Raw genomic sequence first — 22,479 nt, forward strand, 5'->3', positions numbered from 1 at the left:
CCTCGGATTCTACTTCTAACCGCCAAGGTATGCTTCACTATGCACAAAATTTAAGCTTCCCAATACTGAATATTAATTTTCAAATTAAACATTTAAAATTATTTTAATTAAATTATTCTTACCCACGCAAATGCACACAAATAACTTTACGTCCATATGATGTTATGTAGAAAGACTTCAGCAACGGAGAACATCTGATCGTAACAGAAGACATTCAATGAACGAAGAAGAAAGATCCAACTATTTAGCTCGGCGTAGAGAATATTACCGAAGAAGAAGATATCCTAATCTTACCTTATCCACAGCCTCATCCACAGCGGATGATTCTCATGTCTCCATCAATAACTTTACTACAACAACTTCAATGAATGTTCAAACAATACCAAACTCCGATCAATTATGTAAGCATCTTTTAAAAAAAAATTAATTGCAATATAAAAATTTCAATTACTCAGCTTCAATTATTGTCTTTAATAAACCTTCATTTATTCAATTGTTAATAAGAAATTTTCCCCATATACTTATTTAATATTATATACAAACACAAATGATCTTTTTTTTTTTTTGTTAACTCCAGGTCCTGATGCGCCTATAGTGAGACAAATATGTCGTATAGAAACAATACCTTATCACACTTTCTCATCAAACTTTGAGACAGGAGGTGGTAGCGGACATCCAACAAATATTGAACCACCAGGTAACTTATTACATATAATCGTTCATTACTACAATTTTAGATAGTAGAAATACAATTTTAATTTTTTGTTCTTCATACCAGGTCCTGATACAGCTACATTGAGACAAATTTGCTGTGTACAAGCAACATCAAATCACACTTTCTCATCAAACTTCGAGACAGGAACTACTAGCGCACAACATCCAACAAATTTTGAACATCAAGGTAACTTTTTATATACAATCGCTCAATACTAAAAATATATGATGGAAATTTTTACGTTTGAATTCATTGCATAAATGCAAAAATATAACTTTTTTTATTATATATACTCCACACTTTTAATATATATTTTATAATACATAACATTCAATATAAACTTATAAACTACTCTGCTTCACATTACTGTCTTTAATAAACCTCATATATTCATTTAAAACTAACAAAATTTCCACAAATATTTATTTAATACTAACAACCGTGTCACACGCATTGCGTTTGACCAAAAAATGTGACAAACATTTTCCTTAATATATGTTCACAAAATAAATTTAATGCAGTTAAATAACATAACTAAAATATTTTATACACATGTATACAGATGATCATATAACTTTTTTAAAAGGTGTTGAACTGAAAAAATTTGAAACACGATCCTAATATATACATGTTTCACGAAATAAGCACTCTTTTATTTACACTTTAAAGAGATTCCTGCATTTCAGATTTTAAACTTAAAATACCGAAACTAATGAACGAATTTTATGCTAATAAAATAATAAGAGATTAAAAAATATAAAGTGAACTTATACATTTTTAAAATAAAATTTAAATTTAGAAGCAAAAAAAAAAAAAAAATCCAACCTACTGATGTAGATGACAACAAAAATTGAATACCTACTAACAAATTTGTAGTCAATTAATATTGTATAAAAAAAATTATCTATTATGAAATTCAAACAGAAGTCAAACACCATTTAGTAGGAAAAATCAAGAAGATACTAAAATTCTATGAAAATAAATTTGATATCAAACCTGTATTTTTTTTCATGTTTATGTTACAATATTATTTAGAATAAAATGATTTCCATTAACTTAAAGAATAACAAATATGTAAATTAAATAAACCTAAAATTATAAAATTTAATATTTAAAGAGTAAATTAAAAAAAATTATAAATTGAAGTAACATTTTTGTATATGTGAAAATATCGTATTTTTATAACAAAAATATTAAACGTATTCAAAATGATTGAGAATGAAAAATGTTCGATGAAGCTGTTCTATACTTTGCACAACATAATTGCTGAAATGAATGCTAGCAACTGAAAAATGTCAGTTCCTAGCATTCATCGAATAGCTTCATCGAACATTTCTCAGTTGCTAGCATCAATTGAGAAGCTTCTCTCTCAGCTTCTGTTTAAGTTAGTATAGTGAGTTCTATACTTTGACACAAAAAAAATTGCTGAAAAATATCGAAGAACCATATTTTTTTTTAAAAAAATCATAGAAATGACAGGGCGTTAAAGCAATCCATTTAGCAATAACTTTAACTTGATTTCCAAAAATTGCGGATAAAAACTATGACCAAGTCCTCCAAAGCCTTCAAGTAAAGAACACCCAAGGCAATGAGAAAGGCATTAAACCATATAAATGAAACAAAAAAATAAGTAGAATGGAAGGACTTCCATATTATAATCATTCTCTTTGAAGACCTAATTCCGTCAATGCTTGAAACAGAGACTCTACAATGTCTTTCAGAACACAATGACAATGAAATTTTTTCAAAGTAGAGAAAAGATACATATTAGAAGACGATCAAATTATCAACAAAGATTAATGGTGATTTTAAAAAATAAAGATAGATAATTTTGTCCCAAAAATTAAAAAAAAATGATCCATATTGAATTATGGTCAATCAATAAAGATAGATAGTTGTTGCTCTGTGAACAGAGTTAACAATGAATTTTCGTAAATCCTATATAATGTCATAAACACTCAAAGAAAACAAACTAATACAAAATGAAAAACAATAAATATTAATAATATATATATTAATAAGAAACATAAATAGAATAGTAAAATTAAATAAATAACACATACGAAACATGTCAAAAGTATTTGTGATAGCCAAACAGCATGAACTGACAATCACTAAAAACATCCTATGTCAATATAATTACTGCCATAAAAAATTTTAATGTACTAAAATATATATGGAACGAAAAAATATACCATTAAAGCCATTAAATAATTAAACCAAACTCAAATTACAAAATGAATTAGTTAAAAAGATAACTAAATGACAAGTTGGCAACACATGTTGTATATATAAAAAAGATAAGTTAAAAAAATAAATAAAATTTTAATTTATCTATTTATTGGATGCATTGATTGAATCTTCATTTTCTTTATTTAATGATATCTACATTTATCATGGATAAGATGTCGATCTTTAATTTGAGGTAAGAAAACTCATTGCACTTTACGATCTCATCCATTGTTACCCATTTACATAAATTTCTTAATTTTAATTTTTTAAAAGTTTCGTTGATAATTTAATATATGGACAATGGACATATACGAGTAAATAAATTCCTTACTCATAAATTTAAAATTAAAAATCAAAGTATTTCAATTTTGATAATCCAATATTTATTTTTAATATGACCACAGGAAATAGATTTACAACAAACAACAGTGATATTAGGGTTCAACAATATCGGCGCCCACGTCGGTATTGTAATCTAGCAAGAGAATTCAATGAATCTCTACCACATTATCAATGGCGACTATCGGACACAACAAATTGTCTACATTGTCAAGCTTTGTTATTCCATGGCGAAACATCACAACTATGTTGTAGAAATGGACGGACAAAGCTAGAATCTATTCCTTCACCAAATGAATTCCAACAACTGTTTGCTGAAGACAATGAACAAAGCAGACACTTTTTGCAGTGGATAAAAGCATATAATCATGTTTTCTCTTTCACGTCAATGGGGGTCAATATAGACCAAACCTTAGCAACTGGTGCAAATGGGATTTACACATTTCGTGCACATGGTGCAATATATCATTCGATCGGAAGTCTTCTACCTCGTGAAAATTGTAGACCAAGGTATCTGCAAATGTGGATTGTTGACACAGACCATGAGGTAGATAATAGACTTCAAGAAAATAGCGAGCTCAGGAAAGATTTGTTGATCAAGATACAAAACATTCTTGATCAACATAATCCATTTGTTAATGTCTTTCGACAAATAGGTCAACGTCAAGACATACCTAAATGCAAGATCATCATTAAACAACAAGCCCCTAATCAACATCAATACAGTCTACCAACTGCTTATCAAGTTGCAGCTGTTATTGTCGACAACGAATCCCCAGAGAACTTGGGAAGCAGAGATATTGTCATACAAGGAATCGATGGATATCTTATGAATATTCAAGATATAGTTGGATACTATGACCCCTTACAATACCCACTTCTTTTGCCCTACGGAACATATGGTTGGGATATTAACAGCAGAAATATGGATGGTACCCGATTAACATGTTTAAACTACTATGCATATATGCTACAGGTTAGCAACACATCCTGCGTTTTCTACAGTTATTAGCCAACTATAAATAATTTAATTTCACTATTCAATTGATGTTAATAAACTTTAACAATAGATACGGGAAAATTATCCAACATTACTGCTTCGAGGAGCACGTCTATTGCAACAATATGTAGTCGATAACTATGTCAAGATTGAAACACAAAGACTAAGGTGGATATGTTCTAATCAACGTAACATTCGGTCTGAACTTTACCAAGGACTACAAGATTGTTTAGATGGGGGAGAAAACAATGCAGGTATGGTACCTTCATAAACATAATATTATTATTTAGTGTATATTTTCTAACTTAATATGACTAATACCTATAATATACAGGAAATGTCGGTCATAGAATTGTACTTCCATCATCTTTTAGTGGAAGTCCACGTGATATGTACCAACGATATCAAGATGCAATGACTTTGGTACAGACTTATGGAAAACCAGATCTAATGATTACAATGACATGCAATCCAAATTGGAGCGAGATAAAAAATCAATTATATCCTGGGCAATCTCCTCAAGACCGTCTTGATTTAATTACAAGGATATTCAAATCCAAATTTGAGGAATTTAAGAAAGACATTGTGGATAGAGGAGTGTTGGGAAAAGTTCAATCATATTCATATGTCATTGAGTACCAAAAAAGGGGATTGCCACATGTGCATATGCTGATCATTTTTCAGAATACCGATAAGCTGCAAACACCTGATGAATTTGACTCAATAGTGCGTGCTGAAATACCTTCACAAACAGAGGAACCCAATCTATATGAAGTTGTTATCCATCATATGATACACGGACCATGTGGAGCACTCAATCCTAATTCTCCGTGTATGAGAGATGGAAAATGTAAGAAAAAATTTTCAAAACCATTTGTGTCACATACTTCTCGAGGAATGGATTCATACCCTTTGTATCGAAGACGTGAAGGTACACAAGTACAAATATATGAAAATGATCAATTCAAGGTTGACAACGGCTGGGTCGTCCCTTATAATCCGTGGCTTTTGTTGAAATATGATTGTCACATAAATGTTGAAGTTTGTGGCGGTATCAAATGTGTTAAGTACATATACAAATACATTCATAAAGGACCTGACCGAGTTGCATTAGAGGTACATAATGGACATAATCTTGATGAAATACAACAATATGTTGATGGAAGATGGATCTCTGCGCCTGAAGCTCTGTGGCGAATTTTCTCATTTGACTTTAGTAGGATGTATCCTGCTGTAATTAGGTTGCAATTACATCTACCAAACCAGCATTACATTCAATTTCACTCAAACCAAAACATAAGTGATGTACTTGCAAATGATGGAAACACAAAGACCATGCTCACAGAATTTTTTCAAATGAATTGTGTTCCTGAATTGACTGGAAAGTACTTATATAGGGAATTTCCACAATATTTCACTTGGATACAATTTCGAAAAGAATGGGTTCCTCGAAGAAGCCAAAATCAAGTAGTTGGAAGGATATATGTTGTGTCCCCATCAGAAGGTGAGAGATTTTATCTTCGCATACTTCTCAATCATGTTCCAGGTCCGAAATCTTTTGATTATTTGATGACTGTGAATGGAAATGTATACACAACCTTTAAAGAAGCAGCTGAAATTAGGGGACTTCTGCAACATGATGATTATGTGCACCATTGTCTGATCGAAGCTTGCTCAGTTAAAATGCCATCGTCATTGAGAAGATTATTTGTCTCCATCTTGGTGTTTTGCCAACCAACAAATGTTTGTGAACTTTGGGATGAGTTCCACACATATATGTCTGAAGATTATGGAAGATCCATTTCAGCTAATAGTGAATTCATCACAAATAAATTGCTTCTTGAGATACGAAGATTGTTGCATCAATACAAAAAAACGCTCGATGATTTTGATTTGCCATCAATAAATATAGCGTTTTTATCAGACCACCCACTTCCAAGAATAATTGAAGATGAGCTTTCAATTCAAATTTCGGATGAGGATTTGAGATGTATTGAACATTTGAATGCTCAACAAAAATTGACATTTGATTCTATCATACAAAGCATTATGTGCAACCAACCAAAACTATTCTTTATTGATGGTCCAGGAGGCACTGGAAAGACCTTTCTTTACCGTACAATTTTGGCTCATCTCAGAAAAAGTGGAAAAATTATAATTGTCGTAGCGACTTCTGGAATAGCTGCAACATTGTTGCCTGGGGGAGGATAGCACATTCACGTCTAAAAATTCCACTTAAACCAACAGCATCAACCCTTTGTACGATAAAAAACAGTCAAATCTTGCTGAGTTAATAAGGTGTGCAACAGCAGTAATATGGGATGAGGCTCCAATGGCAAACTGTTATGCTTTCGAATCTGTCAACAAAACTTTTTAAGATATTATGGAAAATCAGTTGCCATTTGGAGGAAAAATTATGGTTTTTTGTGGAGATTTTCAACAAGTACTGCCAGTTGTTAAACGAGGAACTATGAGAGAACAAATTGCTGCAAGCATTTCAAGGTCAACATTCTGGCATCGTGTCAATGTATTACGTCTTCAACAAAATATGAGATCTGCACAAGATACTGAGTTTTCAGAGTTTCTGTTGAGGATAGGCAACGGTTTGCAGCATACAATCAATGGAGACTTTATAAAATTGCCTGATTCCATGGTCATACAATGGGAGAATGAAGAATCAATTGACAAGTTGATTGATTTTGTTTTTCCAAATATGATCAATCATGTAAACGATGCAAACTACATGGTTGGCAGAGCCATTATTACCCCAAAAAACTGTGATGTTGATAAAATCAATGAAATGCTCATCTCAAAATTTCCAGGAGAAGAAAGAGTGTATACATCTTGGGACTCCATTGAAGATGACAATAACAATCTTTTTCAAGAAGAGTTCTTGAATTCTCTAAGTCCAAGTGGTTTGCCACCTTATAGAATCTCACTAAAAGTAGGTTGCCCAATCATGTTACTGCGAAATGTTGCTCCTGAACTAGGCCTGTGTAACGGGACAAGATTAATATGCCTCAATCTTGGAAGAAACTTTATTGATGCAGAGATCATAACAGGTCCACATAAGGGTACCAGATACTTTCTTCATAGAATGCCTTTGAAAAGTGAAGAAAATTTTGGATTGCCGTTTGAGTTGACACGTAGACAATTTCCATTGAGATTGAATTTTGCTCTTACAATAAATAAATCACAAGGACAAACAATACCAAATGTTGGGATCTTTCTTCGGAATCACGTGTTCAGCCATGGGAAGCTATATGTCGCTCTTTCAAGAGGATTTTCTCAACAATGTACTAAAATTTTGGTCAAAGACGGAAATCTACAATCTCACAATGGTGTTTACACAAGAAATGTCGTTTACAAAGATGTGTTATTACCTAACATTCCTTGATACAACAACTTAGAGTCAGTGAACTATCCTTACAAAAAATAAAAATAAATTTTTATCTGCAAATTGTTACAAAATCAAACAGTTTATTTTGCTATGCAGATGACCAAATTCATTTTTCCGAAACTTTGGTGGCTGATGAAAAAACTGTCATTGAGGATACTACTACATGTCGACATACACCTCCTGCTCAATCTTATAGGGTAAAATTTTATTTTAAATATTGCAAAATTCAAATATGATTATGATTAATTTAACTTTAAAAACATTTTAGCCTCGAAGATTTCAAGTGATTAGTCCGGGATGGAAAACTACAATAGGTATAAATGCATACGACTTCGGGAGAGTGATTTTAAGAATTGTTCAGAAATTAAAAAAACACGTGTAAGTCAATATGTGTCTTATAACACAATTCTTCTTCTTCTTATTCTTCTTCTTCTTTTTATTTTTTAAAATTTATGTAACATAAATTTTTTCTATATAATTTTTTGTATATTTACGTTCCTTTCTTATAGCAACAAGCGAATTGCGTGGGTAGAAGGATGGGATTCAACGGACGTACGCGTTCAAATCCTAATTGTTTTCTACAATATGCGTTCTTTGACAAATCTAATTTTAATTGGTCTCACTTAATAATGGAGCAGAAAGTCATAGCGGCTAGAAGACAAATGGTGGAAAACACATTATTTAGGTACACCTATTACTCAATACAGACCACAATTATGTGAAAAGATTTATTATCTACATACATAATTTAATTGACATGTTATTTATGGTGATAGGAAAAAAATCAGACGCACTAACGATCATGATATTGACGTCGTAAGAAACATCATTCATACTACAACACCTACTACATTATCAAATATTTCAATACACTAAAAATCATCATAAAAAATATTTGTATTTTGCAGTTCTACAACCACTACATACCAACACAGACAACATCCACGTGAACATCATCACGTAAGGTTTTTTCATAGTTAGGGAGTTCAAAAAATAAAAAAAAATACTTTATTTAACAATTCCAAGTTGATATCTCTTACTATCTCTTAATATTTTCTATAAGATGTGGACCACAGACTAATTTATTGAAGTGTAGGTATGTCATTTTTTCAATAATATCCTCTTTCAATAACCATAATGTACTGTGTCACAATGTGGGTAAAAAAATGTATCCACTATTATCTTCTCCAAAAATAATCAATCAGGTTTTTATGTGCCAACCCACTACGAAAACTTCCCATTTACCACTGCATGTAACTTTTCATCTTACCATCTTTTTACCGTTATCTTCCAAAGCAAAACACATATATAAGGTCTGCCATCATTTTCATCAAAAAAATATTAAATATTCATCGCTCAAGTTAACTAATATTTCATCAACTTACCCTTCAACTCAAGTTAACTAATATTTCATCAACTTACCCTTAAAATCATCAACTATTTGACAAAATTTCTCCATAAAATTTGGTTGTTGAATTAATCCTCCTTAACTGTTGGTTAGAAAAATATGTGAATTGGATTTGAAATTTTCAAGTTCAAATTTGGTTTATGCCGTTTTGTTGCTTCAATTTGAAAACTTTCAAAAATCATGTTGTTAATGACATTTATGTGGCTGTTTACATGTCGTTCAAACCCAAGGAGATTTTTAACATTGCAAAGGAGCCTGAATTTCTTGCTACCACTGGATTATACCTGGGAAACCACAAGTATATGGTGATTCAAGGAAAGCCTGGTGTTGTTATTCGTGAAAAGAAGGTATATTTTCAAATATTCAATTGCGGTTTCTTGACAGAATTTAGATAACATTCAATTCCAAGTTGTTGTTACCATGTCATAAATCCAGATTATGCGCATAATCTTGGATAGCTTATGGATAAACATATTTGACCTGTAAATTTAAACAAAATCCTTACAAATATAGTTGGATAATTGGTGATGAAACTCTATGCAAAAAACTCCAGAGGATGTTTGTTGGACAATGTTTCAAGTGTTGTAGTGTTTGGAGATTTTGAAGCGCATGTTTATGTTTTCTGATATTGTATCTATTTCCCTTAAGAGATTAAATAATTGAAACAAATCTAAAAAAATCACAATTAGGTGGAGAAAATGAAGGAAGTGAGAACGCTTTTCTTCTCCACACGTAAAAGCAACTTAATCAAACACGGTTAATTTGATTTCTACATCAGCCCATTATCCCTGAAACCTCTCATCCAAACAAACACGGTTAATTTATTTACTGCTCTAGATTTTTATCATATCGTGATCATATTTACCCTACCATTTCTGCACCAAAGGTAAGCGCTCTGTCTCTGCGCTCCGTCTATGTTATATTATGATTTCGTTTTTGATTTTTGTATGGATTGTTTTCAGATCGTGATATTCGTTCCTCTCCTCTCAACACATCATCTTTGTCGTCACCATTTATGCACCCAAGGTAATGTAGCCTCCAATATTTGTTTTTGATTCTTTAAGTTATGAATTTCAAATCTGATTTGTTTCTTTAAATTTTTAATTTTATATTTTACGTTAAAAATTTATTATCTACGTTATTATTTTTCTCTAACTTTGAATTCTTTCGTTAATTGAGAATGTTGCAAAATCTACTCTTTTTCAAATAATGAATAAAATCAATTCTTTTATGCTTGCGACTTTTACTCATAACATCAATATGGATTACAGTCATTTTAATTTGGTTTTTACTTCAAAGGATTTAATACCATGAAAAGGTTGATTTCCAGGTACATATGGTGAACTATTTAGTGTTCCAATCAATTTTTTTATATGCCAAGACTTCTTCAGTATTGCCGATTTTTTTAGTTATGTTGAATATCAACACACTTGACTATTACCGTTTTTTTTTTAATTTAATTGTTTGCTAGATTTATTTGTCATTTTCATATTTTTAATTTAACTTTTTTTTGGCAAAATCTTCCATATAGATTTTGATAGTGTGTTTGTGGATTTCATTGGTTGATGGTATTCTTTGGTATTTTGCTATCTTTAATCAATGTGGTGCCTATATTTGTTTCAAATTGAAATTAATCCTAATAATGTTTTTGCCATAATACCTTCCGATGAAAAATTTCATCGTCTGTTATTTATTATATTTATGCTTATAGTAATGCAACCACATATTATTTACATATTTTGTTTAGGAACCAGAGTGGACAAAGAACCGCCAGATATCCCAAGCTTGGGTGTACTGATAATTCTCATCCTCAATTTTTTGAATATTTTAATACTTATGTTAAGTCGTACACTATTATATTACTCTATTTTGTTTATTTCTCTAATCATGAGAGTTTAGATATTTGATACATGACAAGCAATATCTTTAATCTTCTTTAAATTAAATATTCTGATTCAAACACATGCTTATTATGTTAATCAAGAATCTTGAAATAAAGCACACACTCACCTCTCATAACTTGGACCGACTTTGGATTCATCCAATTTTTCAAGGTTTGATATTTTTTTCCTTCAATATTCTGTCAGTATTTGTTCCATTTTAATTTGATTTTCAATTTTTTTTATTTATTGTTTGAGCGTATCTATTGGGATGGACATGTTGAGAGGAATGTGCTAAAAATCGTAGTCAACAATGGAAGGATTTAGAAATTGGAATCCAATGTTTATTTTTTTTCCCTCATACGATTCTGTTATTGTTTCCCTTTCTTTTATTTTCACCCTCATACATTGCTCTTCTTTTATTCAATATCATGATTTTGAAAGAGGACGTCAATGTTTGCGTGCTAAATTTGTTCCCTTTATTTTATTTTCACCTCAAATGCAGATTTCTCCGATTTTATTTTATCGAGTTAGCAATCCTTTCGCAAGGACAGTTCAGTATTGGATTGAAGTTGTGATACACTTTTGATTAATATTATGTTTGTTTATTTTTGCACGATCAAATTAGTAATATGTTCCTAGGAAATTTGAAGTTATAACACCCTTTTCATGTCAAATTTTTCATTTATCTTTTCTTTATTGAATTTGTAATACTTTTTGATGCATAAAAGAATAGATGTTGAGAACATCTTTGAGCATTAATACGACTTTTCATAGATGGATGTTTTGTGAACCTTGGACCGAATGGTGTCCAATGTAGATATGGGACAGGTTTCGATTTGTTGTGGCTAAATAGAGGTTGAAATTGAAGAGAAAGTTTATCAAACAAGAGTGTGAAGTTGATGTGTTTGTCAGATGGATCAAAGAAATTGGTGATGACGGATAAAGTCTTCAGAGAGAAGTCCCAGCGGTGAAACAGAAAGCTCTGGAATCTGGATCATTATCATCTCATTCAAAAAGATTCTCAGACGATCAGGTTAATTTCTTATGTGTGTAGGCATATATCTGTGTATCCTGAATCTGGATCATTATCATCTCATTCAAAAAGATTCTCAGACGATCAGGTTAATTTCTTATGTGTGTAGGCATATATCTGTGTATCCTGAATCTGCATATCACTCTGAGTTGGTTCATTGGGGATTCAAAGTATCCAACATTTTGCAGAACCTAAGTTGTAGGTATGTGTTAGTATCTTTATTTGGGCTCTGAGTGGAGACTAGGAAAGCAGTTTAGATCATGAAATGGTAAACACTAACAGATTTGAAGGTGATCTCCAAAACATTTGAAGGCAGTTTAGATCATGAAATGGTTCCTCTTGAAAGAGCGACATATAGCTGCCCATGGCTGAACACGTGATTCCGAAGAAAGATCCCAACATTTGGTATTGTTTGTCCTTGTGATTTATTTATTGTAAGATCAAAACTCAATCTCAATGGAAATTGTCTACGTGTCAACTCAAACGGCAATCCAGAATTTTCTTCACTTTTCAAAGGCATTCTATGAAGAAAGTATCTTGTACCCTTATGTGGACCTGTTCTGATCTCTGCATCAATAAATTTTCTTCCAAGATTGCGGCATATTAATCTTGTCCCGTTACACAGGCCTAGTTCAGGAGCAACATTTCGCAATAACATGATTGGGCAACCTACTTTTAGTGAGATTGTATAAGGTGGCAAACCACTTGGACTTAGAGAATTCAAGAACTCTTCTTGAAAAAGATTGTTATTGTCATCTTCAATGAAGTCCCAAGATGTATACACTCTTTCTTCTCCTGGAAATTTTGAGATGAGCATTTCATTGATTTTATCAACATCACAGTTTTTTGGGGTAATAATGGCTCTGCCAACCATGTAGTTTGCATCGTTTACATGATTGATCATATTTGGAAAAACAAAATCAATCAACTTGTCAATTGATTCTTCATTCTCCCATTGTATGACCATGGAATCAGGCAATTTTATAAAGTCTCCATTGATTGTATGCTGCAAACCGTTGCCTATCCTCAACAGAAACTTTGAAAACTCAGTATCTTGTGCAGATCTCATATTTTGTTGAAGACGTAATACATTGACACGATGCCAGAATGTTGACCTTGAAATGCTTGCAGCAGTTTGTTCTCTCATAGTTCCTCGTTTAACAACTGACAGTACTTGTCGAAAATCTCCACCAAAAACCATAATTTTTCCTCCAAATGGCAACTGATTTTCCATAATATCTTGAAAAGTTTTGTTGACAGATTCGAAAGCATAACAGTTTGCCATTGGAGCCTCATCCCATATTACTGCTGTTGCACGCCTTATTAACTCAGCAAGATTTGACTGTTTTTTTATCGTACAAAGGGTTGATGCTGTTGGTTTAAGTGGAATTTTTAGACGTGAATCTGCTGTCCTTCCCCCAGGCAACAATGTTGCAGCTATTCCAGAAGTCGCTACGGCAATTATAATTTTTCCACTCTTTCTGAGATGAGCCAAAATTGTACGGTAAAGAAAGGTCTTTCCAGTGCCTCCTGGACCATCAATAAAGAATAGTTTTGGTTGGTTGCACATAATGCTTTGTATGATAGAATCAAATGTCAATTTTTGTTGAGCATTCAAATGTTCAATACATCTCAAATCCTCATCCAAAATTTGAATTGAAAGCTCATCTTCAATTATTCTTGGAAGTGGGTGGTCTGATAAAAACGCTATATTTATTGATGGCAAATCAAAATCATCGAGCGTTTTTTTGTATTGATGCAACAATCTTCGTATCTCAAGAAGCAATTTATTTGTGATGAATTCACTATTAGCTGAAATGGATCTTCCATAATCTTCAGACATATATGTGTGGAACTCATCCCAAAGTTCACAAACATTTGTTGGTTGGCAAAACACCAAGATGGAGACAAATAATCTTCTCAATGACGATGGCATTTTAACTGAGCAAGCTTCGATCAGACAATGGTGCACATAATCATCATGTTGCAGAAGTCCCCTAATTTCAGCTGCTTCTTTAAAGGTTGTGTATACATTTCCATTCACAGTCATCAAATAATCAAAAGATTTCGGACCTGGAACATGATTGAGAAGTATGCGAAGATAAAATCTCTCACCTTCTGATGGGGACACAACATATATCCTTCCAACTACTTGATTTTGGCTTATTCGAGGAACCCATTCTTTTCGAGATTGTATCCAAGTGAAATATTGTGGAAATTCCCTATATAAGTACTTTCCAGTCAATTCAGGAACACAATTCATTTGAAAAAATTCTGTGAGCATGGTCTTTGTGTTTCCATCATTTGCAAGTACATCACTTATGTTTTGGTTTGAGTGAAATTGAATGGAATGCTGGTTTGGTAGATGTAATTGCAACCTAATTACAGCAGGATACATCCTACTAAAGTCAAATGAGAAAATTCGCCACAGAGCTTCAGGCGCAGAGATCCATCTTCCATCAACATATTGTTGTATTTCATCAAGATTATGTCCATTATGTACCTCTAATGCAACTCGGTCAGGTCCTTTATGAATGTATTTGTATATGTACTTAACACATTTGATACCGCCACAAACTTCAACATTTATGTGACAATCATATTTCAACAAAAGCCACGGATTATAAGGGACGACCCAGCCGTTGTCAACCTTGAATTGATCATTTTCATATATTTGTACTTGTGTACCTTCACATCTTCGATACAAAGGGTATGAATCCATTCCTCGAGAAGTATGTGACACAAATGGTTTTAGAAATTTTTTCTTACATTTTCCATCTCTCATACATGGAGAATTAGGATTGAGTGCTCCACATGGTCCATGTATCATATGATGGATAACAACTTCATATAGATTGGGTTCCTCTGTTTGTGAAGGTATTTCAGCACGCACTATTGAGTCAAATTCATCAGGTGTTTGCAGCTTATCGGTATTCTAAAAAATGATCAGCATATGCACATGTGGCAATCCCCTTTTTTGGTACTCAATGACATATGAATAAGATTGAACTTTTCCCAACACTCCTCTATCCACAATGTATTTCTTAAATTCCTTAAATTTGGATTTGAATATCCTTGTAATTAAATCAGGATGGTCTTGAGGAGATTGCCCAGGATATAATTGATTTTTTATCTCGCTCCAATTTGGATTGCATGTCATTGTAATCATTAGATCTGGTTTTCCATAAGTCTGTACCAAAGTCATTGCATCTTGATATCGTTGGTACATATCACGTGGACTTCCACTAAAAGATGATGGAAGTACAATTCTATGACCGACATTTCCTGTATATTATAGGTGTTAGTCATATTAAGTTAGAATACACTAAATAATAATATTATGTTTATGAAGGTACCATACCTGCATTGTTTTCTCCCCCATATAAACAATCTTGTAGTCCTTGGTAAAGTTCAGACCGAATGTTACGTTGATTAGAACGTATCCACCTCAGTCTTTGTGTTTCAATCTTGACATATTTATCGACTACATATTGTTGCAATAGACGTGCTCCTCGAAGCAGTAATGTTGGAGAATTTTCTCGTATCTATTGTTAAAGTTTATTAACATCAATTGAATAGTGAAATTAAATTATTTATAGTTGGCTAATAACTGTAGAAAACGCAGGATGTGTTGCTAACTTGTAGCATATATGCATAGTAGTTTAAGCATGTTAATCGGGTACCATCCATATTTCTGCTGTTATTATCCCAACCATATGTTCCGTAGGGCAAAAGAAGTGGGTATTGTAAGGGGTCATAGTATCCAACTATATCTTGAATATTCATAAGATATCCATCGATTCCTTGTATGACAATATCTCTGCTTCCCAAGTTCTCTGGGGATTCGTTGTCGACAATAACAGCTGCAACTTGAGAAGCAGTTGGTAGGCTGTATTGATGTTGATTATGGGCTTGTTGTTTAATGATGATCTTGCATTTAGGTATGTCTTGACGTTGACCTATTTGTCGAAAGACATTAACAAATGGATTATGTTGATCAAGAATGTTTTGTATCTTGATCAACAAATCTTTCTTGAGCTCGCTATTTTCTTGAAGTCTATTATCTACCTCATGGTCTGTGTCAACAATCCACATTTGCAGATATCTTGGTCTACAATTTTCACGAGGTAGAAGACTTCCGATCGAGTGATATATTGCACCATGTGCACGAAATGTGTAAATCCCATTTGCACCAGTTGCTAAGGTTTGGTCTATATTGACCCCCATTGACGTGAATGAGAAAACATGATTATATGCTCTTATCCACTGCAAAAAGTGTCTGCTTTGTTCATTGTCTCCAGCAAACAGTTGTTGGAATTCATTTGGTGAAGGAATAGATTCTAGCTTTGTCCGTCCATTTCTACAACATAGTTGTGATGTTTCGCCATGGAATAACAAAGCTTGACAATGTAGACAATTTGTTGTGTCCGGTAGTCGCCATTGATAATGTGATAGAGATTCATTGAATTCTCTTGCTAGATTACAATACCGACGTGGGCGCCGATATTGTTGAACCCTAATATCACTGTTGTTTGTTGTAAATCTATTTCCTGTGGTCATATTAAAAATAAATATTGGATTATCAAAATTGAAATACTTTGATTTTTAATTTTAAATTTATGAGTAAGGAATTTATTTACTCGTATATGTCCATTGTCCATATATTAAATTATCAACGAAACTTTTAAAAAATTAAAATTAAGAAATTTATGTAAATGGGTAACAATGGATGAGATCGTAAAGTGCAATGAGTTTTCTTACCTCAAATTAAAGATCGACATCTTATCCATGATAAATGTAGATATCATTAAATAAAGCAAATGAAGATTCAATCAATGCATCCAATAAATAGATAAATTAAAATTTTATTTATTTTTTTAACTTATCTTTTTTATATATACAACATGTGTTGCCAACTTGTCATTTAGTTATCTTTTTAACTAATTCATTTTGTAATTTGAGTTTGGTTTAACTATTTAATGGCTTTAATGGTATATTTTTTCGTTCCATATATATTTTAGTACATTAAAATTTATTATGGCAGTAATTATATTGACATAGGATGTTTTTAGTGATTGTCAGTTCATGCTGTTTGGCTATCACAAATACTTTTGACATGTTTCGTATGTGTTATTTATTTAATTTTACTATTCTATTTATGTTTCTTATTAATATATATATTATTAATATTTATTGTTTTTCATTTTGTATTAGTTTGTTTTTTTTGAGTGTTTATGACATTATATAGGATTTACGAAAATTCATTGTTAACTCTGTTCACAGAGCAACAACTATCTATCTTTATTGATTGACCATAATTCAATATGGATCATTTTTTAATTTTTGGGACAAAATTATCTATCTTTATTTTTTAAAATCACCATTAATCTTTGTTGATAATTTGATCGTCTTCTAATATGTATCTTTTCTCTACTTTGAAAAAATTTCATTGTCATTGTGTTCTGAAAGACATGGTAGAGTCTCTGTTTCAAGCATTGACGGAATTAGGTCTTCAAAGAGAATGATTATAATATGGAAGTCCTTCCATTCTACTTATTTTTTTGTTTCATTTATATGGTTTAATGCCTTTCTCATTGCCTTGGGTGTTCTTTACTTGAAGGCTTTGGAGGACTTGGTCATAGTTTTTATCCGCAATTTTTGGAAATCAAGTTAAAGTTATTGCTAAATGGATTGCTTTAACGCCCTGTCATTTCTATGATTTTTTTTTTTTAAATATGGTTCTTCGTTATTTTTCAGCAATTTTTTTTGTGTCAAAGTATAGAACTCACTATACTAACTTAAACAGAAGCTGAGAGAGAAGCTTCTCAATTGATGCTAGCAACTGAGAAATGTTCGATGAAGCTATTCGATGAATGCTAGGAACTGACATTTTTCAGTTGCTAGCATTCATTTCAGCAATTATGTTGTGCAAAGTATAGAACAGCTTCATCGAACATTTTTCATTTTCAATCATTTTGAATACATTTAATATTTTTGTTATAAAAATACGATATTTTCACATATACAAAAATGTTACTTCAATTTATAAATTTTTTTAATTTACTCTTTAAATATTAAATTTTATAATTTTAGGTTTATTTAATTTACATATTTGTTATTCTTTAAGTTAATGGCAATTATTTTATTCTAAATAATATTGTAACATAAACATGAAAAAAAATACAGGTTTGATATCAAATTTATTTTCATAGAATTTTAGTATCTTCTTGATTTTTCCTACTAAATGGTGTTTGACTTCTGTTTGAATTTCATAATAGATAATTTTTTTTATACAATATTAATTGACTACAAATTTGTTAGTAGGTATTCAATTTTTGTTGTCATCTACATCAGTAGGTTGGATTTTTTTTTTTTTTTTTGCTTCTAAATTTAAATTTCATTTTAAAAATGTATATGTTCACTTTATATTTTTTAATCTCTTATTATTTTATTAGCATAAAAATCGTTCATTAGTTTCGGTATTTTAAGTTTAAAATCTGAAATGCAGGAATCTCTTTAAAGTGTAAATAAAAGAGTGCTTATTTCGTGAAACATGTATATATTAGGATCGTGTTTCAAATTTTTTCAGTTCAACACCTTTTAAAAAAGTTATATGATCATCTGTATACATGTGTATAAAATATTTTAGTTATGTTATTTAACTGCATTAAATTTATTTTGTGAACATATATTAAGGAAAATGTTTGTCACATTTTTTGGTCAAACGCAATGCGTGTGACACGGTTGTTAGTATTAAATAAATATTTGTGGAAATTTTGTTAGTTTTAAATGAATATATGAGGTTTATTAAAGACAGTAATGTGAAGCAAAGTAGTTTATAAGTTTATATTGAATGTTATGTATTATAAAATATATATTAAAAGTGTGGAGTATATATAATAAAAAAAGTTATATTTTTGCATTTATGCAATGAATTCAAACGTAAAAATTTCCATCAAATATTTTTAGTATTGAGCGATTGTATATAAAAAGTTACCTTGATGTTCAAAATTTGTTGGATGTTGTGCGCTAGTAGTTCCTGTCTCGAAGTTTGATGAGAAAGTGTGATTTGATGTTGCTTGTACACAGCAAATTTGTCTCAATGTAGCTGTATCAGGACCTGGTATGAAGAACAAAAAATTATAATTGTATTTCTACTATCTAAAATTGTAGTAATGAATGATTATATGTAATAAGTTACCTGGTGGTTCAATATTTGTTGGATGTCCGCTACCACCTTCAGTCTCAAAGTTTGATGAGAAAGTGTGATAAGGTATTGTTTCTATACGACATATTTGTCTCACTGTAGGCGCATCAGGACCTGGAGTTAACAAAAAAAAAAAAAGTCATTTGTGTTTGTATATAATATTAAATAAGTATATGGGAAAATTTTCTTATTAACAATTGAATAAATGAAGGTTTATTAAAGACAATAATTGAAGCTGAGTAATTGAAATTTTTATATTGCAATTAATTTTTTTTTAAAAGATGCTTACATAATTGATCGGAGTTTGGTATTGTTTGAACATTCATTGAAGTTGTTGTAGTAAAGTTATTGATGGAGACATGAGAATCATCCGCTGTGGATGAGGCTGTGGATGAGGTAAGATTAGGATATCTTCTTCTTCGGTAATATTCTCTACGCCGAGCTAAATAGTTGGATCTTTCTTCTTCGTTCATTGAATGTCTTCTGTTACGATCAGATGTTCTCCGTTGCTGAAGTCTTTCTACATAACATCATATGGACGTAAAGTTATTTGTGTGCATTTGCGTGGGTAAGCATAATTTAATTAACATAATTTTAAATGTTTAATTTGAAAATTAATATTCTGTATTGGGGAGCTTAAATTTTGTGCATAGTGAAGCATACCTTGGCGGTTAGAAGTAGAATCCGAGGGATTAATGGCCGTTGAGTTTTCAGTAGTTTGTATAACTGATTGATTTCTTATTGCATAATTTGATCGATGTTGTTGGAGGTAATTGTGTCGTTGTTCTTGTGTCATGGCATGTCTTCTATTACGTTCACGAATTGTACGTAGCTGACGTCGTTCGACACTGTTTTGATTGGTATGAGAAGGAGAGCGAGGCATTGTTGTGTCCTATATAGCATTTCACAGTAACAAATGAGTTAAAACCCAAATAAATTAGAAATTTGAAATATAAGTAAAGAATGATGTAGAAATCAGATGTACAAAATCTCATTAACATATATTGATGGACTACATAAAATAATAATTATTAAAAAAACAGATAATACGTGAAGAAAAATGAAAAAATACATAAAATTATGTTTTAGTTTTTAATTTTTGAATGACAGATGAAATAAAATAAATACATAAACAAAGTTAATATATTTCTTACAGTTAATAACCCATAAATAAAATATTTATGGTAATTGAGAAAGTTTGGTTTGGAAATTATTGTTGTTCAGAATCACGTACTCACTTTTTAAATTTAATGACTTATTTCTACAAACATGTAATGTACATCACTTGCAAATTTAAAGAGTATAATGCATGAATTGAATGAAATAAAGTAAATATAGATTCAGATAAGGTACACAGTTTATCTGAATTAGTAATGAATGAGGTCAATATTTATTGTTTAGGAAAAAACATTAAAAGTGGATAAACTCAGTTATGCGGTAATATTTATGCATGGTAGATAGAATTTTATTCGTTATTTTAACATATTATAGTATTTCTTAAAAATAAAAAATCAACTTACGCTACTCATCATTACAATGGAAAAGCACTTACTTCTTTGTCTACTTTTGAGTTATTGACGATGGTAGGCTTTTTTATGATAGGCATGCAGTAATAATCTCGAGTTATCCAAGATAAATACTACTCCACTAACTGATAATCAAGAGTTCAGATGTGTCAAGGGCGAATTCAATTTAATTTCCTCCAAAAAATGTTCACGTTTGTCATAGTTAGTGTGATCTCGAGGACTTAAAGTTTGCACAACAAAACTTAGTTTTTTTCGCTCAATTGTTTCCAATTATTTCGAGTAACTCAGAGCTCAAACTAAGATATGTGCTCAAATTTTCTCACAAATCAAATTTTCACCAACTATTTTTGTAGTGCATTTGAGGCCGAGTCTAAGGTAGGGTAGCTTCCCAGTCCAAATTCCATAAGCAATGATTGATGTTGGTCAATATTATTAAACAATTAATTAAAAAAGAGTTTCTCTAAGATTTTCCAGTTCAATTTCTGCCTTCTATGACTGTGTCACTCTTGTTCTATTTCGTACCAAAAATTTTGAGCTGAAAAAGGTAAATTTTAGCATAATCAGAATTTAGACGACGAAATTGAATCAGCATGCCAAAATTCACAATTCATGAATAAATGAATAAAAGCTCGGAATTAACAGAAAAAAGCGAGAAAAACATGTGGAAAGAAGTTTCCTCACCTAAACGCGTTTGCCAAACACATAGAAATGGAACAATCCATAAAGAACAGAAGTTCTCGTGACCTATTATGAATCGAAAATAGGAACCCACTAAAATGTATGATCAGGAACCATTAATAAATAATTTTTTTTATTCCAGAAACAAAAAGAACAGATTTTCTCGTGACCCATTATGTATGAGAACCAAGAACCCATATAAATCTGAAATCACAAACAATTAACCATATAAATCTCAAAGCACTTACAATCTCAGAGACACACAAACAAAATGAAGATTTAAGTAACCTGTAAACCTTGGAAGCTGCAAGCACTTAAATTTTTCAAATGATACAACGGATTTTACTCCAAAAAAATTATCATAAAGTAAGAGTGTAGGACCTGAAGCTTTGAAAAAGATTCATCATACACAGAAATAAAAAGCTGTAAATTATCAATTTCATAAATCAAGTACCAGGTTCTTTGGAGCGTGCTTGGTAGTAGATTTTCCAATCCGTTGTTCGTATGATTTTAGCGGCTTCGATTGAGAATAAGATGTAATTTGAAAATAAGGGGTTGTAGAAAATAGAGGTGGTTTTGCCGAAGTGAAAGGTACAAACCGATCCTTGTTCATAGTTTTCTTCTTCCATGATGTCAGCCACGATGTGAGGCAGCCACGATGTGAGGAGGGAGGAGATGGTTCTGTTCTTTGATTTAGGCGACACGAAGTGATGGTATTAGGAAGTGTAGGTTTTGTTTTGTTTTTTCTTATTTTTTAATAAAAATAATTTATTGAGCCATACCAAACGTACAAAACAGTTTCTTTCTAACCCTTAGTCTTTATTAAATAGTAAGAGATTATTAAATAGTAAGATTTCTAACCCTTAGCCTTTATTAAATAGTAAGATATAAACGAGGACTAAATACATTTCCCTCCCCTTTCTTACGTCAGCGCTTACTCAATCTAACGCGCCAACCGCTCACATTAGTCACATTGGTCTAGCCACACTACAATGCGCTTCCAAATCCTGGCAATATATAAATACCAGCGACTACCCGTGAAGTATTTCCCAAATTCA

General features: G+C 31.5%; 3 protein-coding genes across 3 annotated transcripts; 2 read left to right on the forward strand and 1 right to left on the reverse strand.

Annotated features, from left to right (window-relative positions):
• The first annotated feature begins 3,674 nt into the window (after positions 1 to 3,674).
• On the forward strand, positions 3,675 to 6,497 carry LOC140861582 (uncharacterized). The gene is made up of 3 exons (XM_073264605.1): positions 3,675 to 4,262; positions 4,357 to 4,540; positions 4,621 to 6,497. Exons 1-3 carry the CDS (start codon positions 3,675 to 3,677, stop codon positions 6,495 to 6,497), a joined length of 2,649 nt encoding a protein of 882 aa, XP_073120706.1.
• A 172-nt stretch (positions 6,498 to 6,669) lies between these two features.
• Positions 6,670 to 11,920, forward strand: LOC140861583 (uncharacterized). The gene is made up of 4 exons (XM_073264606.1): positions 6,670 to 7,582; positions 7,783 to 7,883; positions 9,325 to 9,441; positions 11,831 to 11,920. The coding sequence occupies exons 1-4, from the start codon at positions 6,670 to 6,672 to the stop codon at positions 11,918 to 11,920; spliced, it is 1,221 nt and encodes a 406-aa protein (XP_073120707.1).
• A 412-nt stretch (positions 11,921 to 12,332) lies between these two features.
• Positions 12,333 to 16,237, reverse strand: LOC140861584 (uncharacterized). The gene is made up of 4 exons (XM_073264607.1): positions 15,650 to 16,237; positions 15,372 to 15,555; positions 15,207 to 15,295; positions 12,333 to 14,945 (listed from the first exon to the last, which is right to left on the reverse strand). Exons 1-4 carry the CDS (start codon positions 16,235 to 16,237, stop codon positions 12,333 to 12,335), a joined length of 3,474 nt encoding a protein of 1,157 aa, XP_073120708.1.
• Between the last annotated feature and the right edge of the window lie 6,242 nt (positions 16,238 to 22,479).

Source organism: Henckelia pumila, chromosome 4 (genome assembly GCF_033568475.1).
Source record: "Henckelia pumila isolate YLH828 chromosome 4, ASM3356847v2, whole genome shotgun sequence".
NCBI lineage: Eukaryota > Viridiplantae > Streptophyta > Magnoliopsida > Lamiales > Gesneriaceae > Henckelia > Henckelia pumila.